This window comes from Castor canadensis, chromosome 9 (genome assembly GCF_047511655.1).
Source record: "Castor canadensis chromosome 9, mCasCan1.hap1v2, whole genome shotgun sequence".
Classification (NCBI taxonomy): Eukaryota; Metazoa; Chordata; class Mammalia; order Rodentia; family Castoridae; genus Castor; species Castor canadensis.
The window spans coordinates 93,562,245-93,589,997 of NC_133394.1; the positions used below are offsets into that span (position 1 = coordinate 93,562,245).

The window sequence follows — 27,753 nt, forward strand, 5'->3', positions numbered from 1 at the left end:
GCGTGGTTTCCAACCTGGGGGAAGGGTCTGTGGCGTGTGAGGGGAAGGTGGAAGAGATGGCGACGGTGGCGCGGGAAGATGGCGTCCACAGCCAAGAGAGAAAGCCGCGGGGCTGTGAGCACTATGACAGAGGATGCCTCCTGAAGGTGACGACTTCAAAGGGCTCTTCCCCTACGAGTTTCCGCCGGGGCAGGCTGGGAGCGGAGGGGGCAGGCGGTTAGGTTGGGTTGAAGTTTGAGCCTAAGGTGTCAGGAAACCTCCATCTGGAACTGGGTTTCTTTTTTTGCAAAGAACGTTTGGCAGGGCCATCATAAGCACCAGCGTGCCTCCCTGCTTGGTACTTTGCAAGCAGGGCGTTCTTGTTTCCCAAAATCTTGGGCTTGCACATAGTCTCTTTACGAGCGAGTGAGTTCGTTTTGTGCTACCGGAAGTAGACTGAGGCAAAGCCAGGCCCGCCCTAGGCTTTTCTGTAGGGCCATCTTCAGGTGTTGTGATGAACTGATGAAAAGAGGATAAGCAGCTGGAGAGGCGCAGTGCGATTTCAGCTGCTGTCGTAAATAAATCTTACAGTCTGCCGGGTTCATTTTGGAGTCAGTGTGTATGCCCAGACCTGTCAAGGAGAAAATCTATGTGTGATGTGGAAGATAATCATGTAATTGTCATTAAATTAGAAATTAGGTATGGAAAAGTGCCCAGCGCATAAGTTAACATTTGCTGCTTCCTTTGACAAGACTTTCTGGTCAATGGAGTTTTAGTTAGTTATTTAAATTGGCACTCATACACCTAAAGTTTCCTGATTTTTCTTTCAAGAAGCTGAGAAGGCTTGAGATTTGGGTTTGGGGTGCGGGTAGCTCAGAGGTGGAGCATGTGCTAAATACGCAACAGGTCCTGAGTTCAGTCCCTGGCAGTTCTTCTCTCAAAAGAAAGCAAGCTTGAGCTTTGGAATCCTACAGCCTTATCCCCAAACTTAGCTCTGCCTCTTAACTGCTATGAGATTGTTGAGCAAGCAGCTTTTTAAAGTACCCCATATGTAAAATAGGGATTTTATAAGTTTTCCTTTCAAAACAATATGAGGATCACATATTAAAGTGCATGTGAAGTGTTCAGCAGTTTCATTTCCTGGAGTAGTAAATGTTAACTACCACCACCACCACCCCGCTCATCAACATCATCTTTTTTTTTTTGGCAACTTCCTTTACTAGTCAGTCCTGCTGGTCACTGACTAGAGTAATTACAGGCAAGTAAGTGATAGTCTCAGGCCTGCAAGGACAACCTAACCCTTTACTCGGCTGTAGTTTGGTGCACATTGTTTCACTGCTCTTTCAAAGATGATTACTCACTAAATGTTGTGTAACGAATTAAATGTTATCCTTGTGATTACATTTCTACTGAGATATTCACTAAAATTTGAGGTCTAGAACTGAATTTAACATACTGCCCTCCACTCACCACTCCAAAAAAAAAAAAAAAAAAACCCCAAAAAAACCCAAACACAAACTAAATCTGTGTTTCACAGCTCTAAGATACCTCTCTGAACGATAAATACTTTTCTACTGCTGCCCTTCCCCATAGCCAAGTGAAGAGTTTCAAGGAAGAAGTGATCAAGTGCAAGTGTTAAAAGATAAGCGCTAAGAATTGACCTTTGAATTTGGCAAGGTGGAGGTCACTAGTGATCTTGACAAGAGAAGTATCAATGGAGAGATCACACTGGGATAAAACCTGATTGGAGTGGATACTGGAAATAGCATCTAGAGAAAATTTTGGTAATCTTGCTGTAAGGAGAGTCTCCCCCACTTCTCTTTACCTTCCCACCCAAAAAAAAATGAGGCCATGGTTGCTGAAAAGTGTGGGATCATGGGATTTTTTTTTCCCCCTTTAAGATATGAGGTATTACAATATGTTTGTATATTATTAGAAATGATCTAATAGAGAACATTTTTTTAACGCAGGAGGAAGTACTGTAGGGGTACTGCCCTTGAGTAGTCAAAGGGGAAAAAATCCAGTGCATATGTGGAAAATTTAGTCTTAGAAACAAGCATGGACTGACTAGTTCTTTGAAAAAGAAGAGAAGGCAGGAGATAAGGCACATTTGCAAATAGGTTGACGGTTTGTGAGAAGATGTTTTCTTCTGAAAACAGAGTGTTAAGAAGGAGGAAGAGGTGTTAAAGAGTTTTAAAGAGAGAGGAGATGTGAAATGATGATCCAGATTTTAGGTCTTGAAAACTCTGGATGAATAAGGGAATTGACTAAGGAACTATGGTTAAGGGTTCACTTTTTATGGGTGCTTAGGACTTAAAAGTGAGACCAGACAATATGGCGATGTTATTTCTGGCATGTTGAGTAGAAGAGTGTTGGATTTAACCAGGGTTGGAATTTGGGTAGGTGGGAATTTTGTTAGGAAGAGAGGAGTAACGGTATATGCAAGGGAAGACTTGGAATAGTTGAACAGAGGAGAGTTAGTGCTTAGAGAATTTCATGCTTGGAATTGAGATACAAAGAGGCTGCAGTCCTGGTTTGGGTGTAGTAGCTCTCAAAATGTGATGAATGGACCTCCAGGAATCCATGAGGCTATGAAGTCAAAACTACTTTCTGGAAATACTAAGATATTTATCCAGTGTGTTGACATTTGCAGTGCTGGTGGAAAAGGAATGATTAAAATTGTTAGATTCTATGCGTGAATTAAGGCATTGATTCTGTACTGTTGAATATAGTGCACTGAACTACACTATACTTGTAGTTAAAAAAAAAAAGCCAGTTTCACTTAAAAATATCATTGATGAAGCAGTAAAGTTATTGATATTTATCAAATCTCGAATCTTGAGTGCATGTCTTTTTCATATCCTGTTGACAAAATAGGAAGTTACATCAAGCATTGGTTGTCTTGTGAAAAGTTCTTGTGTAATTGGATTATAAAAGGAACTACTTGCTTCTTTCATTGAACTTTTTTTTTTTCTTGAAAAACTGTGATCAGAGTTGGGTATTTGGCAGACATTTTCTCAAAAAGGAAGCAATCAAGACTCATTACAAGGGAAAAACTGACAGTTTTTGTTGCCAGCCATAAAATTGCTGCAAAAACTAGAATTTTGGAAAACTCCTTTGAGCTTGGAAACTTCCCAGTACCTAAAGACTCCTAACACATGTGACTTTTGATTGCATGTCAAATGTGTGAACATTTGGAAGATCTACATAACTCAGTGAACTGATATTTTCCAAATGAGTAAAAGACACATTCCAAGTGCAAGACAGATCAATGGATTTTGTAAGGAAATGTGGGCCCCAAAATGACCACGTGGAGAGGAGTGATCTGGCCAAGAGATTCTTTATTGCGGGGTGGGAGAGGGAGAGAGCAGAGAGAGGGAGAGAGGGGCAGGGGCTTAAATGCCCCTCAGTGGGACTCAGCATGATCTGATTGGTTAGGGTCTTATGGTTCATGCTGATTGGAGGTTGGGGCAGAAGGAGGGTTCAAGCTAGACTTGAGGCTGGACTGTGACCCTGGGAGGCAGGACCATGACCCTGGAAAATAGAAGCTTAAGGGTGCAGTAAGAACTGAAACCTATTGGTGCCATTATTGCCAACAGATTTTAATGGAACAGAGGAAGAAGTTTTATTGGTATGGTTTCAGATTCTCTGTTGCACCTAACTTAAGATTTTTGAGTCTTGGTGTAGTGGCAGATAATATCCATAATTCTCTGAAAGGCTATTAAAAATACTCTTCTCTTTCCAATTACATATTTGTGTGAGGCCAGAATTTCTTCATATACTTCAACCACAATTGATTGGATACAAAAACATGAGGATCCAGCTATTGGGAGGAGGAACTGTTTTTTTTTTTTTTTAAATATGTTATTTATGTTACATGTAATGGAATTGTTACTTTTGTTTGAAAAACATATCAGTAATTACAGTATGGCATACATTAGTAGGTACAATTCCCATAAACAAAAGACCTTTGGGATCCTTAATTTTTTAAGATGTTCTGAGACTAAAATGTTTGTGAACCTTTGTTCACACGCTGTGACTATGAGGATATGTAGCTGAGGAGGGTTGGAAAACAAGGTTATTAAAAGTGAAAGTCAAGGCACTAAGATTTAGGACAAGAGTAGTATTGGAAGAAAGGGGAGCCAGTAAACTATTAAATCTTTAAAGAATGAGCTATGTTATTAAATCATTGCATAGGAAGGAGTAGATCTGCAAGGTTATATTATATTGGAAAGCACTGAGTTAGCTCACTGGTTTGGAAATTTCTTGATATACTGGCTAGGGTAAAGTTAAGTTGCTGTAATGAAAAGCCCAACAGTAATAAGGTTTAGTTCCAAGGTGAGAGGTTCAGATCAATGTTGAGTCTTCACTCCATATGGCATTCTAGGGACAAGTTTTTTCCATTATATTATTTGCCATGTGTTAGGGTATAGGATCATCTGTGTGATCTAACTGTAGTATAGCTAGGCAATATGTACCCAGGAAGAAAGAGAGGATAGATTTTGGTGAACAACTGGCAATCTTTGCCATTCTCAAAAACAATGGCTATTTCTTATCTCTCATATTTGTTGCATTCTCTGCAATATTGGGAATATTAGTGTAGTAAAAGCAACATATTTTATGTTTAAGGGATGAGGTATATAAATGAATTTACTTGGAAATGTCTAAGAAGGGTTGCTTGTTTATTGTTTTGGCTGAATGAGATGCTGTGAGATTTTTCCATCTAGAAATTTCCATTCTTTATAATTCTTGTGTTTTAAGGTGAGGTTCGTCATACAAATAGATAGAAGTTGAAAGGAGTAGCTGACATCAAATACACGAAAAAACAGTAAAATGTTAGTATCTGACCCATTGGCTGAAATCTTTAACCTTGTTCCAAGAAGAGGAAGTAGAAATTTTCTTTTTGCATAGTGGGCTTGTCTTCCCTTGCTTCTAATTGTCTCTTTTTTTCCCCTGGTGATAGGCTCCGTGTTGTGACAAGCTTTATACTTGCCGGTTGTGTCATGATAACAATGAGGATCATCAGCTAGATCGCTTTAAAGTAAAGGAGGTGCAGTGTATAAACTGTGAAAAAATTCAACATGTAAGATTTTATGACATTTTTTTTTCTTTTTATGGCATTTTTATTAAGATGACTTAAATCTAACCAAAAATTTTTAAATGAGACTTTAATTCAGAGTAAGCAATACCTTTGATTTAGATGTTTAAAAACTTGTAAAAGACAAAATATACTTTTATATAAATTCTAGGTATTTAAATAGAAATTCAAAATATTTTGGTAAAGTTATTTCAGTTTTTAATGACTTGTGTCCTTTTTAGGCCCAACAGACTTGTGAAGACTGTAGCACATTATTTGGAGAATATTATTGCAGTATATGTCATCTGTTTGACAAAGATAAGAAGCAATATCATTGTGAAAACTGTGGAATTTGTAGGTACTGTATATAAAATGTACTTTTCTAGTACATTTCTGAATCCAGGGCAACAATATTTTTGATGTACTAGGGCAATAATATTTTTTAAAATCAACTTTGTTGGGATATAATTTATATCTGACAAAATGCATTTATTTTAAGTATCCAGGATAACGAGTTTTGATATCTCTGTCTCTATATGTCTGTTACATTATTCTGCAAAGTTTTTTCATGCAAAGTTTTCTGCAAAGTTTTTGTAATAATCATTTAATTTTCCCATCAACTACTCTGCTATTTTATACTTGATCTTAGCCAAAAGACTGGGAAGTGATTGTGCAGTTATTTTAAATTTAACTTTGGAATATAAAATATGTTTAATCTTAGGATATAAAATTTTTTATAACCATATAAACTATATGGATTGTTGCATCATAACTGAAAGACATTGCTAGTGAGTTTTTTCATTTTTACAGTTTCCTTCTTTATAATTTTATATACATACCTACCTTCAACATTTGACCACTTACAAGCCATATTTGTGGAGAGCAGATTATGAGAAGCCTATGAGATCTGGACGTAAGCAAGGCGAAATGCAGCTAATTGCTTTTTGAGGCTGAGATTGGCACAGCCCTGGTCAGCAGAACAACTGCTTCTTCTAAGTTGTTTGTATTCAGAGAAGCATGAATGCAGGTTTTTCCTTTTGCAATGTCATGCTCCTTCCTAGAACCGCTGCTACCTGTTTGCCATTGAGTATAAAAGACCCCCTGAAGGAGGATTTTGAATGTGTGTGTGTGGGTGTGTGTGTGCACACCTGCGCCTGCCCACACGGGATTTTGCTTGGGGCTTTTGCTTGAGGGTTTTTGGCTTTGGCTTTATGCTTTGGCTTTTGGGCTTTTGCCTTTTGCTTTGGTTTTTTGGTGGGAAGCTTTTGGAGGGGAAAAGAATTGTTAAAGGGAAATTGCTAAAGGGAAAAGAATTGCTAAAGAGGGGTTGATAGAAAGTCAGCACCAAGAACTTTAACATAGGCTTTAGAAAAGCTAAACTAAAGAAAGAACTTTATACATAGGCCTTAGAAAAGCTAAGGTAAAGAAAAGCCAAAGAGAGATGGGACAGTGCAAGTCTAAGGACCGAGACTTTTAAGAGTTATGCATATGCAGTTTTTAGGTACAGCTGTTGTTTGCATGTCTGAGCGCCAAAGCTTTAAGAAAGCTAAAGAGAGATGGGACAATGCAAGCCTGGGGGCAAAAGACTTTAAGAGCGATTATGCTAAGGAACAGCTAAAGGGCAGAGCGAGTCAAAGGAAAGAGGTTTTAAGCAAGGTTTTAAGGAAGACTTTAGAAGCAAGGGTTTAAAGAACTGCAAGGAGTAAGGCCTTAAAGAATAAAGATAGAGAAAAGAAGCAGTGAGGGTTGTGGATCTCCACCCTAGCGCCCAACACACCTGACCCCACTTTTTGTCTGTCTGTCCTGTGTCTTTTCTGTATCTCCAGTCACCCCGAGTTAGAGCCAGTTGGGTTCAGTAACAACCAGGAGTGAGAGAAATCTCACTCCAACAAGGAAGGGAGAAAAAAACCAAAAGCTCCCTCCAACATTAAGTAAATTTTGGTGTACAAACATCATAAAAGATGGGAAATTAGTGTTACACATCCTCTTAGCAAAATGAGATAGTCTAAGTTATTGTTAACAAAATGTTGATGATTTCAGGTGTTTCTTAATAAATTTTAATTTGAAGTCCGCATTAAATGACTTTAGCTGAAGATACCGTATTTTCTTTAGAAGTATATTGTTCATTTCTCTTTCTCCCTCCCACCCTTTTTTTTTCTTTACCCTTCCCCCTTGTGCTGGGAATGCTTGGCAGGTGCTCTTCCACTGAGTACTTATACCTTTTGCTTCATTCCTTTTTTTGAGTGAGGCCATTCATCTATGATACCATCGTCTGAAAACCATGATCTGATTTATTGCTTTTGGGATCAATTTCATCATCATCAAGAGTCCAAAGCAGTGGTTCTCAACTGGGGATGAGTTTGCTCTCAGAGGATATTTGGCAGTGTCTGAAGACTGGTAATATGGGAGTGCTATGGCATTACTGGATAGAGGTCAAGGATGCTGTTAAAAATCCAATAGTGTACAAGACAGTTCCCTACCATTATGTGATCCAGTGCCTAGGTGGAGAGACCTCAGACTGTAGTGTTGCTCTCTGCTTCTTTGCATTTATCTTCTTCTTTGTCTCAGTTTTCCTGCTATTTCTTTTCTATTTGCCATTACGGCTAAAAAAGGAAAAATTCTGATTTGTCAACTGTGTTCAAGGAAAGCTAAAATATCTGAAAGGTGTCTACTTAATAGCTTCTTCATAGATGATGTAATACTTTGAACAGTGCAAAAAGAAAATGGAAGGATCTTACACTAGTGGCAATTTATTTCATGTATCATCCTTTCAGATGTTTCTATCATACCTTCCATTTTAGTCTCTTGGCTAGGATAGTTGAGAATAGTTGATATTGTGAAAAAATTCCTAAGATACTGAAATATCACAGTGCTTTAAGATATAAGAAAAATAAAATCATTGAGATCCCATATTGTATCAGATTTATAAGAGTTCATTGGACCCAAATGGTAGTTGGAAAATTGAATGAGTTTATTCTATTAAAGTAGATTTTCTCCTTGTTCTTCGGATGATCTTTAAGAAAGATAAGGTAGTAAAATATTAATATTTATAGTTGAACTGATTAAAAAAGAACTGGACCGTGGAATGGAATGAATGTTATATCATAAAGGGTTTTGTAGTTGTAAAGATTCAGAAAATGCTGAATTTTATCTGTATCCTTTCTTGGGACTTCTAATTTGCTAATTGTGCAGGGTAAATCTCCAAGAATGTTGGGTTTTTAATACTTGATCACACATCCTCTTTCTTTTGGTGGCACTGGGGTTTGAACTCAGCCTCATACTTGTTGGGTAGGTGTTCTTACCACTTGAGTGCTTCATCAGTCCTCACAGAACCTTGTTCATATTCCATGGAAGCAAAATTGGGAATTCTCTACTTAACGTATAGAATACCTAAGAAAATTTCAAATAAAAAGTATTTTATAGTATTACCATAGAATGACATGAGTTAGGTTTTAGACAAATGATAATGACCACTTCAAGTAGCTATTGTAGGAGTTTTTAAATCTGTTATCATTGTTCAGAAGTCTTTGAAATGTCTGTTCTGCGGTTGCTTTTAATGAGTGCCTATGACAGACTGAAAATTCAGCCTCTTGGCAGATTTGTAGAACTTTTTTTTTTTTTTTTTGTGGTACAGGGATTTGAACTCAGGTGTGCACCACCACATCCACTTTGATTTGTAGAACTCTTGATTTTTTTTTTAGAAATTTGCTAAAAAATATCAGGAGTAAAACCTATTAGGGGAGATTGACAGACAAATACTATCTTTAGTCAAAACTGACTTTCGATAATCGAAAAATTACTACTATTTTTGTTTTGTTTTTGAGACAGGGTGCTGTTGTGTAACCCTAGGCTGGCCTCACACTTGTGTGATCCTCTTCTTCCAGCCTCCTCAGTGCTGGGATTACAGGTGTGCATCACCAGTATTGTTTTTAAATAATAAAAATTCAAAACACTTTTTAAAAAGTATATGTGCAATGGCAGCATTGCTGGAAACTAACCTCTCATAACTTTTTAAAAAATTCATGTCATTTGAATGTATAACTTCTTATATTTTGTTTAAAACTCAGACATACATTCATATGCATGACTTAATAGCAAAAGTAACATTTTAAATCAGGGAAAAGAATATTAGGGTAATTGATATCCTTTGGAAAACAAAATTAATTAATAAAAGTTTGCATATTCATTAGAATAGTTTTAGCATCTTGTGACAGAAACTCAAAATAATAGTGGCTAAAGAAAGGTAGAAGTTTATTTGTTATAGAAAAGTCTGATCTTATAGTTAAACAGGAGCTCAGGTTCCTCTCTTTTTTTTCCTCTGCTATCCATCAGGTATTTTCTTATCTGTATAATCAGTGGTTCATACTCTGGCCAGAGGAAAGGGGGCAAATAGGTAAAGAGGAGGCATACTCTTTCTTCTTAAGGTCACAACACAGAATTTTGTTTTTTTCTTCTATTCACAACCTCTAGAGAAGTTGGAAAATGTCTATAGATAGCACTGAATAATTCATTGTGTAGTTAAATGTTCTATTCTTGTGGAAGAAGCAGAGAACAGAAATTTAGAGACCACTCACAGTTACCACATATAATAAATTGCAAATGAACTAAAGAAAAATATAAAAAGGAAAAGTTCTTAAGTATGAGCAGTATAGAAAGGAGACTTTGTCTATGATCTATAGTGTACAGAAATCTTCCCTGAACAATAGGCAGAAAGCATAAGTTGTAAAGGAAAATATTGATGGATTTTTTAGAACATTGCAATTAAAAATGGCTGTATATAAGCAAAGAAGATGACAGGCTGAAAAGTAAATGTAAGAAATATAAATGAAAAAGATTAATATCTAGGCTATATAGATCTTAAAGTTGATAAAAGACAAAAATTCCAGTAGAAAAATAGAGCATATCAACAGACAACCTACAGATGAAATCTAAATGGTTCATGAGCATTAAAGTATATGCCACTTATAATTTGAGATAATACTGCCTAAAATGGCATATTTTGTCTATCATATCTGTAACCAGAATTGCCTGGGTTGTGGAGAACAAGGGTACTGTTACACATGGTTAGTGGGAGTGTATCTGACTCAAGTTTCACTTTTATAAATCTTGTATAAATCTTTTATAAATCCAAAATATACATTCAGTGATGTCAGGACAAGGATCATAAGTTAATAGGGAATTTTTTTTTTTTTTTCATTTTTCTTTTATTATTCATATGTGCATACAAGCCTTGGTTCATTTCTCCCCCCTGCCCCCACCCCCTCCCTTACCACCCACTTCACCCCCTCCTGCTCCCCCCCTCAATACCCAGCAGAAACTATTTTGCCCTTATCTCTAATTTTGTTGTAGAGAGAGTATAAGCAATAATAGGAAGGAACAAGGGGTTTTGCTGGTTGAGATAAGGATAGCTATACAGGGCATTGACTCACATTGATTTCCTGTGCGTGGGTGTTACCTTCTAGGTTAATTCTTTTTGATCTAACCTTTTCTCTAGTTCCTGGTCCCCTTTTCCTATTGGCCTCAGTTGCTTTAAGGTATCTGCTTTAGTTTCTCTGCATTAAGGGCAACGAATGCTAGCTAGTTTTTTAGGTGTCTTACCTATCCTCACCCCTCCCTTGTGTGCTCTCGCTTTTATCATGTGCTCATAGTCCAATCCCATTGTTGTGTTTGCCCTTGATCTAATGTCCACATATGAGGGAGAACATACGATTTTTGGTCTTTTGAGCCAGGCTAACCTCACTCAGAATGATGTTCTCCAATTCCATCCATTTACCAGCGAATGATAACATTTCGTTCTTCTTCATGGCTGCATAAAATTCCATTGTGTATAGATACCACATTTTCTTAATCCATTCGTCAGTGCTGGGGCATCTTGGCTGTTTCCATAACTTGGCTATTGTGAATAGTGCTGCAATAAACATGGATGTGCAAGTACCTCTGGAGTAACAGTCTTTTGGGTATATCCCCAAGAGTGGTATTGCTGGATCAAATGGTAGATCGATGTCCAGCTTTTTAAGTAGCCTCCAAATTTTTTTCCAGAGTGGTTGTACTAGTCTACATTCCCACCAACAGTGTAAGAGGGTTCCTTTTTCCCCGCATCCTCGCCAACACCTGTTGTTGGTGGTGTTGCTGATGATGGCTATTCTAACAGGGGTGAGGTGGAATCTTAGTGTGGTTTTAATTTGCATTTCCTTTATTGCTAGAGATGGTGAGCATTTTTTCATGTGTTTTCTGGCCATTTGAATTTCTTCTTTTGAGGAAGTTCTGTTTAGTTCACATGCCCATTTCTTTATTGGTTCATTAGTTTTGGGAGAATTTAGTTTTTTAAGTTCCATGTATATTCTGGTTATCAGTCCTTTGTCTGATGTATAATTGGCAAATATTTCCTCCCACTCTGTGGGTGTTCTCTTCAGTTTAGAGACCATTTCTTTTGATGAACAGAAGCTTTTTAGTTTTATGAGGTCCCATTTATCTATGCTATCTCTTAGTTGCTGTGTTGCTGGGGTTTCATTGAGAAAGTTCTTACCTATACCTACTAACTCCAGAGTATTTCCTACTCTTTCTTGTATCAACTTAAGAGTTTGGGGTCTGATATTAAGATCCTTGATCCATTTTGAGTTAATCTTGGTATAGGGTGATATACATGGATCTAGTTTCAGTTTTTTGCAGACTGCTAACCAGTTTTCCCAGCAGTTTTTGTTGAAGAGGCTGCTATTTCTTCATTGTATATTTTTAGCTCCTTTGTCAAAGATAAGTTGGTTATAGTTGTGTGGCTTCATATCTGGATCCTCTATTCTGTTCCACTGGTCTTCATGTCTGTTTTTGTGCCAGTACCATGCTGTTTTTATTGTTATTGCTTTGTAATATAGTTTGAAGTCAGGTATTGTGATACCTCCTGCATTGTTCTTTTGACTGAGTATTGCCTTGGCTATTCGTGGCCTCTTGTGTTTCCATATAAATTTAACAGTAGATTTTTCAATCTCTTTAATGAATGTCATTGGAATTTTGATGGGAATTGCATTAAACATGTAGATTACTTTTGGGAGTATCGACATTTTTACTATGCTGATTCTACCAATCCATGAGCATGGGAGATCTCTCCACTTTCTATAGTCTTCCTCAATCTCTTTCTTCAGAAGTGTATAGTTTTCCTTGTAGAGGTCTTTCACATCTTTTGTTAGGTTTACACCTAGGTATTTGATTTTTTTTGAGGCTATTGTAAATGGAATTGTTTTCATACATTCTTTTTCCGTTTGCTCATTGTTAGTGTATAGAAATGCTAATGATTTTTCTATGTTGATTTTATATCCTGCTACTTTGCTATAGCTATTGATGATGTCTAGAAGCTTCTGAGTAGAGTTTTTTGGGTCTTTAAGGTATAGGATCATGTCATCTGCAAATAGGGATATTTTGACAGTTTCTTTACCTATTTGTATTCCTTTTATTCCTTCTTCTTGCCTAATTGCTCTGGCTAGGAATTCCAGTACTATGTTGAATAGGAGTGGAGATAGTGGGCATCCTTGTCTGGTTCCTGATTTTAGAGGGAATGGTTTTAATTTTTCTCCATTAAGTATAATGCTGGCTGTAGGTTTGTCATATATAGCTTTTATAATGTTGAGGAACTTTCCTTCTATTCCTAGTTTTCTTAGAGCTTTTATCATGAAATGATGTTGGATCTTATCAAAGGCTTTTTCTGCATCTATTGAGATGATCAAGTGGTTTTTGTCTTTGCTTCTGTTAATGTGGTTTATTACATTTATTGATTTTCGTATGTTGAACCACCCCTGCATCCCTGGGATGAAGCCTACCTGGTCGTGGTGAATAATCTTTTTGATGTGTTGCTGAATTCGATTTGCCATTATTTTGTTGAGGATTTTTGCATCAATGTTCATTAAGGAGATTGGCCTATAGTTCTCCTTTTTGGAGGTGTCTTTGCCTGGTTTTGGGATAAGTGTAATAGTGGCTTCATAAAATGTGTTTGGCAGTTTTCCTTCCCTTTCTATTTCATGGAACAGTTTAAGGAGGGTTGGTATCAGTTCTTCTTTAAAGGTCTGATAGAATTCAGCAGAGAATCCATCAGGTCCTGGACTTTTCTTTTTGGGGAGACTCTTGATTGCTGCTTCAATTTCATTTTGTGTTATAGGTCTATTCAGGTGATTAATTTCCTCTTGGTTCAGTTTTGGATGATCATATGTATCTAGAAATCTGTCCATTTCTTTTAGATTTTCAAATTTATTTGAATATAGGTTCTCAAAGTAGTCTCTGATGATTTCCTGGACTTCCATGGTGTTTGTTGTTATCTCCCCTTTTGCATTCCTGATTCTACTAATTTGGGTTTTTTCTCTCCTCATTTTAGTCAGGTTTGCCAGGGGTCTATCGATCTTGTTTATTTTTTCAAAGAACCAACTTTTTGTTTCATTAATTCTTTGTATGGTTTTTTTGGTTTCTATTTCGTTGATTTCAGCTCTTATTTTTATTATTTCTCTCCTTCTATTTGTTTTGGGGTTTGCTTGTTCTTGTTTTTCTAGGAGTTTGAGATGTATCATTAGGTCATTGATTTGGGATCTTTCAATCTTTTTAATATATGCACTCATGGCTATAAACTTTCCTCTCAAGACTGCCTTAGCTGTGTCCCATAGGTTCTGGTAGGTTGTGTTTTCATTTTCATTGACTTCTAGGAACTTTTTAATTTCCTCTTTTATTGCATCGATGATCCATTCTTCATTAAGTAATGAGTTATTTAGTTTCCAGCTGTTTGCATGTTTTTTGTCTTTACTTTTGTTGTTGAGTTCTACTTTTACTGCATTGTGGTCAGATAATATGCATGGTATTATTTCTATTTTCTTATATTTGCTGGGGCTTGCTTTGTGCCCTAGGATATGATCTATTTTGGAGAAGGTTCCATGGGCTGCTGAGAAGAATGTATATTGTGTAGAGGTTGGATGAAATGTTCTGTAGACATCTACTAGGTCCACTTGATCTATTGCATATTTTAGATCTTGGATTTCTTTATTGAGTTTTTGTTTGGATGACCTATCTATTGATGATAATGGAGTGTTAAAGTCTCCCACAAGCACTGTGTTGGCGTTTATATATGCTTTTACTTCTTTCAGGGTATGTTTGATGAAATTGGGTGCGTTGACATTGGGTGCATACAGATTGATGATTATTATTTCCTTTTGGTCTATTTCCCCTTTTATTAGTATGGAATGTCCTTCTTTATCTCGTTTGATCAATGTAGGTTTGAAGTCTACTTTGTCAGAGATAAGTATTGCTACTCCTGCTTGTTTTCGGGGGCCATTGGCTTGGTAAATCTTCTTCCAGCCTTTCATCCTAAGCATATGCTTATTTCTGTCGGTGAGATGAGTCTCCTGTAAGCAACAAATTGTTGGATCTTCTTTTTTAATCCATTTTGTCAAACGGTGTCTTTTGATGGGTGAATTAAGTCCATTAACATTAAGTGTTAGTACTGATAGGTATGTGGTGATTCCTGCCATTTAGTTATCTTAGTTGTTTGAAGGTTTGATTGTGTGTACCTAACTTGATGTTACTCTACTGTCTTGCTTTTTCTTATCCTGTGGTTTGGTGCTGCCTGCCTTTTCATGGTTAAGTTGGGTGTCACTTTCTGTGTGCAGGATCCCTTGCAGAATCTTTTGTAATGGTGGCTTTGTGGTCACATATTGTTTTAGTTTCTGCTTATCATGGAGGACTTTTATTGCTCCATCTATTTTGAATGATAGCTTTGCTGGGTAGAGTATCCTGGGGTTGAAGTTATTTTCATTCAGTGCCCGGAAGATCTCACCCCACGCTCTTCTTGCTTTTAATGTTTCTGTTGAGAAGTCTGCTGTGATTTTGATGGGTTTACCTTTGTATGTTACTTGTTTTTTCTCTCTTGCAGCCTTCAATATTCTTTCCTTAGTTTCTGAACTTGTTGTTTTAATGATGATATGTCGTGGAGTAGTTCTATTTTGATCTGGTCTGTTTGGTGTCCTGGAGGCCTCTTGCATCTGTATGGGAATATCTTTCTCTAGATTTGGGAAATTTTCCGTTATTATTTTGTTGAATATATTACGCATTCCCTTCGCTTGCACCTCTTCTCCTTCTTCGATGCCCATGATTCTCAAGTTTGGTCTTTTGATGGAGTCAGTGAGTTCTTGCATTTTCTTTTCACAGGTCTTGAGTTGTTTAATTAATAGTTCTTCAGTTTTTCCTTTAATTACCATTTCATCTTCAAGTTCTGAGATTCTGTCTTCTGTTTGTTCTATTCTGCTGGATTGGCCTTCCGTTTTGTTTTGCAGTTCTGTTTCGTTCTTTTTTCTGAGGTTTTCCATATCCTGGCTGTTTTCTTCTTTATTGTTGTCTATTTTTGTCCTGAGTTCATTTATCCATTTATTCATTGTGTTCTCTCTTTCACTTTGGTGATTATACAGTGCTTCTATGGTTTCCTTTATTTCTTCTTTTGCTTTTTCAAATTCTCTATTTTTATTGTCTTGGAATTTCTTGAGTGTCTCCTGTACATTTTGGTTGACTCTATCCAGTATCATCTCTATAAAATTCTCATTGAGTACTTGTAGTATGTCTTCTTTTAAATTATTCTTGTAGGCTTCATTGGGTCCTTTGGCATAGTTTATCTTCATTTTGTTGGAGTCTGGCTCTGAGTTTCTGTTGTCTTCATTCCCCTCTGGTTCCTGTACTAATTTTTTGCTGTGGGGAAACTGGTTTCCTTGTTTTTTCTGTCTTCCTGTCATTGTCCTTGGTGTTGTTACTGTCCCTGTACTGTGTGTAATTAAGTATTTTCTAGCTTGTAATAATAACAATGGTAATATTGAGAATGGAAGAGTGAGCTGAGATGGAAAGCAAGAAGTTAAAGAAAAGGGGAAAACAAATATACAGACAAGGGGGAGAAAGCAGAACAAGGTATCAGACAAGAGAGTTTCAAAGGTATAAACAGGGAGTGTTAGTGTACTAATCGACAGTAAGCTGAATAGACAATAGAGAGACAGAGAGAGGATTGAAAATCAAAGATAAAAAAATAAAAAATAAGTATATGAAAGTAATATCTATTTATAAAAATGAATTAAAATAAAATGGAAAATAGAAAATTAAAAAAAAAAAACAAAAAACAAAAAACCAAAAAACTTCCAAGTTTATATGCAATGCAATTTCAGTCTTAATAATTTGGATGTCCGTCTCAATCTCCAGTCCTGGAGTTGGTGCCTCAGATGTTGTTCTGTAGTTGTCTCATCAAAGGGGATGCATAAAGTAGAACAAAACTACAATCACACACCCACAGAAGAAAAAAACCAACAACAACAACAACAAAAAAAACCCCACTAAGTGTCCCCAGTTCAAATGCAATACAGTTTCAGTAAGTTTTTCGGCTTGCAGGTGTAATTCGGTTGTTCTCTCATGAAAGGTAGGGAGAAAAAGAAAAAAAAGCGTCTGGAGGCAGTTCTGAGAGTGGTATCTGCAACTGTGGCTTGCCTGCCTGCTGCTCTCAGCCTGTAGCTGGCGGCGTTATTTATGCAGATCTCTGGGGTGAGCTAGCACTCACCTGGTCCCACAGGCTTTGTTTGCTCAGATTTCTCCTGTGCGGCGGCCTCTGCCACAGGCTTTCCCCTTTCCAAGCACCGGGAAAGGCGACACTGCCCCGCGTTGTCAGGCCTGCGTGTTTATTTACAGTTCACGTGGGAAGTGGGTCTTCTCTCCTCTCACAAGCGTCCTGCTCCTGGTTGCTGGGCGCGCCCCGCTCCCGCCAGAACCTCTCCGGCCCAGCCGGCTTGTTTATTTACAGTCCCGGGAAGGGTTCCCTTCCCCCAATCTTCAGCGCTCAGGGCGCCCCACCCTCTTTCCAGTGTGTCTTAACTGTTCTTATTGCTTAGTACTCAGTTTCTCTTTTTTTTTTTTCCCGGGTGGAGGTCAGTCTGTCCAGGGGGCTATGCTGCTCTGGCCCAGGCTTGTCTGTGGGGGAACCGCGGTACCGCGAAGCTCACCTGGTCCGCGTCTTCCCAAGCCGTATGGGCGCCGGCCACTGGCGGCCCGGGGCCTCCTCGGTTCTCCGTTTAACGTGAAGTGGACATTCTCTGCGCCGGCTGGAGATGTGGAGGAGTCAAAGTTATGCCTTTTCTCGGTGATTATGCCTGCAAAGTGTGTCTCCAGCTTCTCTCCAAGATTTCACTATAGGAGGGTCGCTTTCTGCTTCCTACCTCTAGCCGCCATCTTGGAAAGTTCAATAGGGAATATTTTTAAAAATAAGGACTGTGGGCACAGCTCAAGAACTTCTATCTAGCAAGTATGAAGCCCTGAGTTCAAATCCCAGTATCCCCCCCCCCCAAAAAAATAATGATACATTCGTATCACATTAATATTGTAACTGAGAGAGTGAAGGAGAGCAAATACGGTCTGTGGAGTTTGTATGAGTGTATGGAAATTGAACAATGAAACCTGTTTGAATTTTTTTTTAAGAATGGGGGGAAAGGAGGATGGGGGAGAATAATGGAGGGGGTGAATCTAGTTAAGATAAATTGTAAGCACATATGTAAATGTCACAGTGAACCCCCCCACACAACTAAAATGCTGCTAAAAAATACAAATATAAAGCACAAAAAAAAAAAAAATGATGGTTCTGTATAGACAGACATAAAATAATCCTTAGACATATTGTTGAACGAAAAAAAAAAAACTTGCAGAACAGTATGCACAGAAAGAATCTATTTGTATAAGGAATGAAGCCCAAATTGTGCGTGTGTCCAAGTGTGTCCTCCTCCCCTCTTCCCCTTGTCCTTTCTCCCTCTCTCCCCCGCTCTCCCTCTCTCTTCCTTTTTCTCCCTCTTTCTCCCTTTATACATGCAGTTTTATAGGGAAACAAGAAAAGTCTCAGAAGGGTGGATGCCATTCTGTTTTCAGTGCTTATATTTGGAGAGGGACATTGGAGAGATGGAAGTTTGCCCCACTTTCTTCATTGTGATCTGAAGTTGTTTTTACAGTGGTATTTAGGTATCATATAATGATCAAATTATCAATGTAGTAAAAAATAAACTAATCTTTTGGCTTTTCTTTTTCTGTTAGGATTGGTCCAAAGGAAGATTTTTTCCACTGTTTGAAATGTAACTTATGCCTAGCCATGAATCTTCAAGGAAAACATAAGGTATATAATTCAGTTTGCAGAATTTTTAAAGTGTTACAATGGTTTTGAAGCCCCACTAAAATTGCGTCTTGGAAGCATGCTAATTTTCACACATTATCAAGTGTAACTATATTTACTTATTTTCAGAAAAGCAGTGTTAAGGAGATAAAAACTACATCCCTCAGAACATCTGACCTATGATTTCTATAGTGTAAGGATGCTTATATCAGTTAGTAGCATAATGTTGGATGACTTCTTAGTTTATGGATTCTTATCATTGGTACTGCTTCTAAGATTAACTTTTAAAGAGGAGAAATACTGAGCAGTGTAATATATTTGCACATCATTTAGGAAAATTTATGAAATTTTTTTATGATTAACGAATAACTATTTTTAATATGGATATATGAATTTTATCCCAGGTTCCCTTTCATTATTTAAAAATAATATAATGAGGTATTACATTTATAATACTTATTCTACCTAATGTAAGAACTTAGAGAATGGGGGGAGGGGTTGGTGGAAAGTGAAGTATAAGTGATATTTTACAAGTATTTAAAATTTTAGGTAAGGAGAACAGTAATAACAACATTGTGTCTGAGTGTTGAGTGAGAGAAAGAAGAGGGGTACAGAGGCAGAGTCAGAGAAATGGAGAATATTTGAAATAGTTTGCTTAGCACTGTTTTAAGTTGAATGGAAGATACAAATAAGAGGTTCTTGGAGAAATACAATACTAAATAGTACCTGAGCTAAGTAGTAAAGTGGTGAGGAAAATTAAGGTGAATTGTGAATATATAGGTTATGGCAACAGAGAATTAGAAAAAGAAAATGGGACTTAATAAAGACGACTCCCAATATTTTCAGTTTTGGCTTAAAGTAGTTGATGAGTAGATTGTGAATTTGTTAGGGTTTCAAGATTGAGTCTAGCTTCATAAACTTAAATTTGGATGATAGCAAGACAAGCTGGTTTGGTATTGTGGCCCCCTCCTGTAATCCTAAGTACTACAGAGACTGAGGCAGGAATACCTTGAGTTAGAAGCCAGCCTGGGCTACATAGTGAGACACTGTCTCAAAATAAATAGATTAATAAAGTAAAAATAGTTGTGAAATTAAGCTAGTGGAGATAGTAGAAGTCAATAGCTTTTTTTTTTTTTAAACGATTTATTATAGATTTTTTTTTTTTTTTAAACAGTCTAGGAAGTTTGCAGCCATCAGCAGATCTAGTACAATTTTAGATGCAATTAGAAATTTGGGAATCTCAGTGGGGCTGTTAATGTAGTGAACTTTCTAGGTAAAATACATTATTTTGATAGTATATGTGAAGGAATGTCTCTAAAATTGACCTTACTGGTTTCATTCTCAGGCAACTGACCTGGGCCACCCATCGTGGTTTTTATTGTTCCTGATGTTAGTGCATGTTCTCTTTTTGCAATAGATTGGTGACCATCAGAAGATATCAGTTTGACATACATGGCATTAAGGTCTTCACATCCACCATAGGTTTCTTCTTTCCATTATATTCTTAAAAATTTTACTTTGGTTCCACAGGAACTTCATTAGTTTCCTGGTAAGATGTGGATGTAGAGTCCCTTCTTTCTGGGGGGAGTGCATGGAGGCCCCCTCCCTTTCTCTTCAGTAACCAATAATCTTCTGTAATACATTTCTGTGGTGCTGTTCTGCTTTCAGTGTGCTTGTAGAGTGTGTGCATGTACCACAAAGAGTGTGTGCACAAGCCCAAAACATCACTTGCATTTCATCAGCTCAGTCATGCCCTCAGCTGTCAGATATGTCTTTATTATAGAGATTTTAAAATGTGTGTTTATGTGTGAACTGTACCCTAGAAGCAAATGAAATGTGTATAAGTTTCGTTTCATAAGTAAGTAAAACTTTGTTCAAAATCTTAAGGATTTCATATGTGGTGGAGTTCAGATTATAATTCAGATTTTCATATTGAGGGATTTTTGTCTGCATTAAACTCTTGTCTTTATAAAGCTACACATTTTTCGTATTGTGATTATTGTTTCATTTATTATTTTTTTTAATTTTATTCATATGTGCATACAATGCTTGGGTCATTTCTCCCCCCTGCCCCCACCCCCTCCTTTACCACCCACCCCGCCCCCTCCCTCTTCCCCTCACCCCCTCAATACCCAGCAGAAACTATTTTGCCCTTATTTCTAATTTTGTTGTAGAGAGAGTATAAGCTATAATAGGAAGGAACAAGGGTTTTTGCTGGTTGAGATAATTGTTATCTTTATTACTATATTACTAAGTGGTCCTGACTTCTACACAGGTGCTTTCATCATCTAATCAGACATTAAGTATTGCCACGATAAGGACTCAAGTTCTGGAGACAGTTTGCTCTTACTAGTATGTAACTTTGTAGGTTATTCAGCTTCTCCAGGCCTCAAATAATTCATCTGTAAAATGAAGTAATCATGATCCTGTTTCATTTAGGGTTGTGAGAATTGAACATATATGGTACTGTACTTAACAAACGTCATTTGGTAAATCTCAGTGTGAATTGTCATTGCTACCGACATTACTAATTAGTTTGGCCTGTGAATTTAGGCCGGAGCTTTATAGTAAAACACATACAAGATAGAAAAGTTCCAGCCCTTGTTGTCTTTGGATCTTGGGTAAGTATCTTCATTCCCTGCTTCAGTTTTCTAATCTGTAAAATGAAGGTAGTCTGAGTAATTAAGTTTTATTGAGCATTTTTATTGTTTCAGATAATGTGTAACTGACATAGTTGTGAAAATTAAAGAACTAGTAAACTGTTTTCTGACATAAAAGAAGTTTGTGTCAGTGTTAGCTACTGTGTTTAGTAAGTTGGTTTTATTATTAGTTTTTATTAATGCTCTTAACTATCATCTGACATTTTCATCTGTCACTGCTTTTGCTAATGTAAGTTCTCTTTTAAACAGTGCATTGAAAATGTTTCCCGGCAGAATTGTCCAATATGTTTGGAGGTAAGCTTAAAATATTCTTCACTTTGGACAGCTCCCTTCTTGACTTTAAAGTACATGGATGTTTGTGTTGTCTTTATACAAGCACTAACACTTGTTTTTCTTTTTAGGACATTCACACATCCCGTGTTGTTGCTCATGTCTTGCCATGTGGACATCTTCTACATAAGTAAAATAACTTATTTTTTCTCCTCAAAGATGTTTGAAAATAGTGGAGATAGTTTTTGTTTTACTGAAATAATGTTATATTTTCTTTCAGAACGTGTTATGAAGAAATGTTGAAAGAGTGAGTGATGGGATTTAAAAAATTGTAACGTGGCTTTTTTGTGTGTTTGGGAGGTGGGCAAACACATCTGGTACTTACATTGTATTGTGCACAGCAGATTCTTATTTTGAGATGAGTAGGGTAGATGAATAATGTTAAACTGGCCAAGGCATCTTGGGGGATGTAGGGTTACACGTTTGTCTTGTGTCTCCAGTATGCCTTATGTACTTCCAGAACTTGAGGCAGATACCTCTTATTTTATATCGTTACTTACCAGGAAACACAGTTGCTTCCAGAGGTAGTCATGGTGTTGTAAAACATGCTGAGAAATGTTTAGTAATGAACTGCAAAGAAAATTTGTACAGAGATTATTTATAACTGGTACTAAAACAGGATGAGAAGTAGTCAGGAAAGAGGAGAACTGTATTTTTGCCCTGCAGATTGTTGAGGAAAAATACTAAATGAAAGCCAGACCCTGAGGATCTTTTTCAAAGTTTCAGGAAGGAAATAATATGATCTGAATAATTTTTAGGAAATAGTCTCTTCTTTGCATGAATGTGTTAAGAAATTGAAGTCATTTAGCTAAGGAATGGCTTAAATGGTGTTTTTTATGTAGGTTGAATTATGTTCTACAAAGAATATGGACTAATTCCTCCCTGTTTTACAAATCAAGAACAAAGACTTAGTGTTTTAAAAAATACCATAGAACATAGCATTTAATTTAAACTTTTTATAGTGTGATGTTTCTGCATTTTCTAAGAGATTACCTTCATATGTCCTCCTGAACAGTTTATGTGCCAGAGAGCTTGCATTATCTTGTTACCTGAGTTGATGTAGTATCCATTTCATGTGTGGAAAATGTCTCTTCCAGAGGCTACAGATGTCCATTGTGTATGCACTCTGCTTTAGATATGACTAGGTACTGGAGACAGCTGGATGTTGAGGTGGCACAGACTCCTATGCCATCAGAATATCAGAACATGACTGTGGAGGTGAGTAGAAACTGCTTAGTGTTCAGATTTCTTTTGATATTTTTAATTTTTGCTCCTTTGCGTAAATTTACCTAAAATATACTGCTTTGACATAAATGCCATTGTGATTGAATAATAGGAAGAACAAAATGGTCTTTAAATTTTAGTTATGCTGAGCTCAGATCAGAAAAAAAAAAAAAAATCCAAGAATACCTTTATGCAGTTTTTCTAACACTAGATGGCAGGCAAAAGCCTTATTCTGAATTTTTGCATATCACTCCCCAGACTTGCAATGTAACTGGCTATCGGTGGATTGCTGATGTGTCATTTTAATTGTTTCATTTTTAGTTATTTCAAAGTTTATTTCAGGTGAACATGTTTACTTGATTTTTGAACTTTACCTTTTGGATTTTAGTGTTTACTGTCCTTTTTATCCTGTCTTAGACTTCATTTGCTCTTAATTAGCAAAGCATGAAAAGTGTTTCTGTGACTTTGTCTTACAGACAATCATCTTTTTTTCTACTGACTGATATGCTGCTTTTTTAACCTATTCTCAGCATTGTATTGAGTGGTAGATGAGAATGGGAAAGCTAAATGGTTTTCTTCAAATACTTACATACACAAAGATAAAAACCACGTGACAAAGCCAAATAAAAATTATTTTGGGGACTGAGGATGTAGCTCAGCACCAGAAACTTTTTTTATTCTTTGTTTTATTCACATTGGAAAGTTTCATAGTTTATGTGAGTAATTGAATTGTTACAATGAATTGTTTAATGACAATTAAAGGTCACTTTTAGAATGCTAACTGATAATCATATGATTTACTAGAGTTTGAAGTGTGCTATGTTCATGCCAATGATTTTTTGAAATAATAGTTTTGTTAAGATACCATGGGTGGGTTCTTTTTAAGTTACAATTTGGTGCCATTTAGTGTATTCATAGAATCATACAAACATCACCACAATTTTCAAATTTTCATCACTCCAAAAGAAGTCCTGTACTCATTAGCAGTCACTCCCTAGGCTAGGCTATATAATTATAATTTAGAGCAAATTTGGAATTTTTCTGCTTGTGATGGTATGACTATTCTAAAGCTAATGGTTTTACAGCATAGTAATGTATTGATGTGTTTTCAAGTTAATACCTTTTTCATTTTTCAGGATCTCACCACCAAAAGAGATTAATTTCTAAATGGCATTTTGTTGCCATTGTAAGGATGGGCAAGATCCCTTCTCTCTCCCAGCACTCTTTTTTGAACTTTAATTCATTCCTGTGTCATTGAAGAATAAGAACTTGATACATTACCTAAAAATGAGCAAAAATATTGCAAATGTGTAAAAATTTCAGTTTTATTAGCTAAGAGGTAAATTCTAAGTGCCAGTGAAAAATAATAAAATCATGTATGTTATTTGAATTGTAAGTATCAGGTGATGCTCTGGTTATGCCTAGGTTAATTTTCTCGTTTGTATTGTTAATACTATTTCAGAGCTATTTTAAAGTAAGCCATTTTTGCTCATATTTGCTTTTTCATTTTCCAAATTGAAAGCTATCCTTAATAAACTCTTAAGGTTTCAGTAAGAAAAGAATTATGTCTGTTATGGAAATGTTGAGACGTTCGTATGTGTGTTACAAATCTCAAATGTGATTTTGAAGGAACTATTATGAGCAGATAGTGCCGCTTTTATCTACAAGGTTTTTAAATACTTACCTTGAATTCATCTCTTCACTTTTCAGATTCTCTGCAATGACTGTAATGGACGATCCACAGTCCAGTTCCATATTTTAGGCATGAAGTGTGAGATTTGTGATTCCTATAATACTGCTCGAGCTGGAGAATGTAGAGTTTCACTGGATTAGCAATGAGCATTCTATACTTCACTGGAAAACTCAGCATTTTGTGATATAGAGAAAGCTCTGTGGGACAGGATGCTGTTGTCATAATATGTTATAATCTATGCATTAGAGTTGATGTGTTTTGTACTAGTGTCACAACATAAAATCACTATCAGTACTTAAGATTCAGGGTCTCTATGTAATTATCCTAGCTCTATATTGGATGAAAGCGTCTGTGCTTGTGTTTTGATTGAAAACTCTTTGTCAGTGGTTTTGAAGCCAATGAATGATGTTTGTCACTGATACATTCATAGAAGTATGTTATATTTTCATGGGACCTTGTTTTAACTGACACTGCACGCAGAGTTCATTTCTAGTTCTTAATAGAACTGCACTTAATTCTAAGTAGTATTCTTGACTTTAGAGCTATGCTAGAATGAGAATAAGTTCTACCCTATTGTTAAAATCTAATTACATATGCTTTTGAATTTTATAAGGCAGTCCTTTGAGTCCTGTAAGTGAATTTTGATGTAATAAATGCTAATAAAATTATATTGAAACATTGTTTTATGGAACCTTTCCCCCCCCCCCCCAAGGTTGTGAATTTTTGGCTTATTTAGGGCAATGTTGTCTTTTTGGAATATAAAAAAATCCTCTTTTCTTTCTTTTGAAATATTCTATAAGAGAAGTTGGGGAAATGTTTTGTAAAATAACAGAACTCTTCCAAAGCCTTAAGACAAACATCAACACTGAAAATAATTTTGTTCTTCAAAGAATAATTCACTAATTCATTCAGCAGATAGTTATTGAACAGCTGCCAGATATGGTTCTAGATGCCATAGAGATGACAGTGAACAATAAATACAAAAATTCCTGCTCTCATGGTGGCATAGTCTGTCATTCCTCATGTTTGATAAGCATATTCTTTATTAATGCAAGAAGTGGAGATCTGTTGTAAATGAATGGATTATTTCTTCCCTAACTACTCAAATGTAGGAAATGAATGCGTGGGAGAGGCATGGATGTTCCTGGAAAGATCTCTGATTTCATAATACTTTTGGGGCCTTGCATAATGGAATTAAATGTATCTCTTAATTCAGAAGCCAAGCTAACATTGTTTATGACCCAGCCAACTTTATAGTGGTATGTCAGTCTTAGCATTAAGTTAAGAAGCAAATTGTTTGCTTATTGAGGAGTATTTTCTTTTTCTCTTTTTAATTTGGCACTACTGAAGCTTGAAGTCAGGGTCTTGTGCTTGCTAGTCAAGTATTCTACCACTCCCTCAGTCCTTCACAAATACTTTTTAAGCACAAATTGTATTTCCAGTTGAGCTAGTTGAATCTCCTGTGAATAAGGAAAATCGTCTGAAACTAGAATAATTCTGGTACATTTGTTTTTTTCTTTTGTCGAAATCTCTTTACCTACATAAAGACAGCAGTATTGATTACCAGTTTGTGGTTCAGATCTTTATACTATCTTTTTATTTTAGTTAATTTCTATCACTGTGACAAAAATACCCAAGATAATAAACGTATTAGGAGGAAAGGTTTATTTTTGGCTCACTATTTCAGACGTTTCAGTCCATGGTCACTTGGCTCAACAACTGTTTTGGGCCTGTGGCAAGGTGAGCATCATGCATAGTGGAGCAAAGCTGTTCTCATGGTGGCTGGAAAGCAAAGAGAGGAAGGGGCCAAGGTCCCAATATGTCTTTCAAGGGCACACCTCCAATGACCTGACCTCTTCTAAGTAGTCCCCACCTCCTAAGATTAGACTACTTCCCAATAGTGCCACAGACTCTGACCAAACCTTTAATATGTAGGTCTGTGTAGGCTTCTCAGATCCAGACCAAAGTACCTGTTATCCTCTGTGTTGTAGTCTTGTTTTATCTTCCTTTATCTGTTTCTTGAACAGAGCACCAATGCTATTTTGATTTGGGGAGTGTGTGATATGTTGCCAGGTATTACCTATGGATGAGGAGAGACAAGTTTTCCAAATATAATACTTTTTATTTCTGCCATCTTCCTAAAGTAATTTAAATAATGCTACTGCTTTAAATCATAAGAACCATTGAATCTTCAAATAGGAATGAGTATATAATAACAAGGCTTTTATGTTTTCAGCACCTGCCATGTCCTGAGGTCATGTGTTAGCATTACTCATTTTAGTCCTGTGGGAGTAGGTGTTGCCTTGATATTATAGATGAAAAAACTGAGGTTTGGAAGTTGAAATAACATACTTGAGTAAATAACAGCTACTAAATGCCGGAGCTGGGAGTCAGATCCAAGTCTATTACTCTAAACTTAATATGCTACCTTGCCTTACCCTAAACTTCCATTTTGCTAAATTACCCTAACAGATGATAATCATCTATAACGAGCTCACGATACAATAGATTGATCTTCCATTTTAAGATGACTAGTTGTTAGAAATGTCTTATTTCAAAATCTGATTTTATTCTTAACTCGGTCCAAATTTGTCCAAACTAATGCAGAATAATCGTGCAATCACTTAGGGCATGATAATCCAGTCATGTACATGAAGCAGTTTTCAGAACGCCCTCAAAGTCTCTAAACTGTAGTACTTTAAGTATTTAGATATGTTAATCCAGTGCTTAAAAGCCTTCAACAATTCTCATTCGCACAATAAAATGTAAGTCTCTTAGCATTTGTATGCAGTTCTTAAAATACACAATCTTACCCTGATTTTGTTTTGCTTTTTCTGATTTCAAAAATATCTTTGTTATAGGAAAGGAGAAAGAGAAATAGGCTAAAAACTCACAACCCATCTTCCAGAAATAGCTATTAACATTTTAACAAATAACTGTTGTTTTTCATAAAAGAATGAAAAAATTTATGGGACTGTTTGTTAGACACTTAGCTTAACCTTAAGTATAGAAGAATTGTCTGCCCTGAGATAAGATATGGTAGAACTATGTATCCTTAAGATGAGTTGGGTTGCCACACTGACACAGAATTTGTATCTATAGTTGCTTTAAAATCAATAATTAAGTGTTTATGAAATTCTTGGTACATAGTTACTTAGCTTTTATCATTAAATATGCACCAAGCTAATTTTAATTGCCTTGTTTCTAGTGTATCTTACCGAGTACATGTAGTTTTGATGATACCAACTTCAGCTTATGTTTGAAATAGTACTGTGTGGTATAAATTTTAAGATCAAGCTGTTCTTATTTTTTTATGAAAACTTCATATCATATGCATGTTTAATTTTCCTTAGGTCATGAATAAATTTTTAAGCACTAAGGAGCCAACTTCTAAGTACCTGGCACTTAATAGGTATAGCTGACTTGAAATGAATTAATTTAAAGTGGTAGGTGTTCAAAACTAATGCCACTTTGTTTTTTTCTTTTAAAAATTTTTAATGGACAAATGATTGTATAATACACTTGTGGGGTACAATGTGATGTTTTGATAAATGTTTACATTGTAAAATGATTGAATCAAAATAGTTCACAAGCCATCATCTTACCATTTTTATGTGTTGAATGCATTAAAATCTATTTTGGGTGA

At 36.4% G+C, this 27,753-nt stretch overlaps 1 protein-coding gene and 1 pseudogene across 2 annotated transcripts; one reads left to right on the forward strand and one right to left on the reverse strand.

Annotated features, from left to right (window-relative positions):
- The first annotated feature begins 12 nt into the window (after nucleotides 1-12).
- Rchy1 (ring finger and CHY zinc finger domain containing 1) lies at nucleotides 13-27,753 on the forward strand. Of its 2 annotated transcripts, XM_074041996.1 has the most exons (9): nucleotides 13-146; nucleotides 4,943-5,062; nucleotides 5,299-5,414; nucleotides 18,125-18,203; nucleotides 21,110-21,154; nucleotides 21,262-21,320; nucleotides 21,411-21,437; nucleotides 22,288-22,408; nucleotides 24,125-27,753. In XM_074041996.1, exons 1-9 carry the CDS (start codon nucleotides 57-59, stop codon nucleotides 24,245-24,247), a joined length of 780 nt encoding a protein of 259 aa, XP_073898097.1. In that variant the 5' UTR covers nucleotides 13-56; the 3' UTR covers nucleotides 24,248-27,753. The 2 variants fall into 2 exon arrangements, with proteins under 2 accessions (XP_073898097.1, XP_073898098.1); XM_074041997.1 differs by lacking the exons at nucleotides 4,943-5,062; nucleotides 5,299-5,414 and having other exon boundaries at nucleotides 16-146.
- On the reverse strand, nucleotides 18,694-19,693 carry LOC141410948 (elongin-C pseudogene; annotated as a pseudogene).

Excerpts from the sequence above, each read along its gene's own strand:
- Rchy1 (XM_074041996.1), top strand. The coding sequence starts at position 57 with ATGGCGACGGTGGCGCGGGAAGATGGCGTCCACAGCCAAGAGAGAAAG. Across the intron at positions 5,415-18,124 it reads GAAAACTGTGGAATTTGTAG|GATTGGTCCAAAGGAAGATT; the intron begins GTACTGTATATA and ends TTTTTCTGTTAG. Across the intron at positions 21,321-21,410 it reads TGTGGACATCTTCTACATAA|AACGTGTTATGAAGAAATGT; the intron begins GTAAAATAACTT and ends ATTTTCTTTCAG.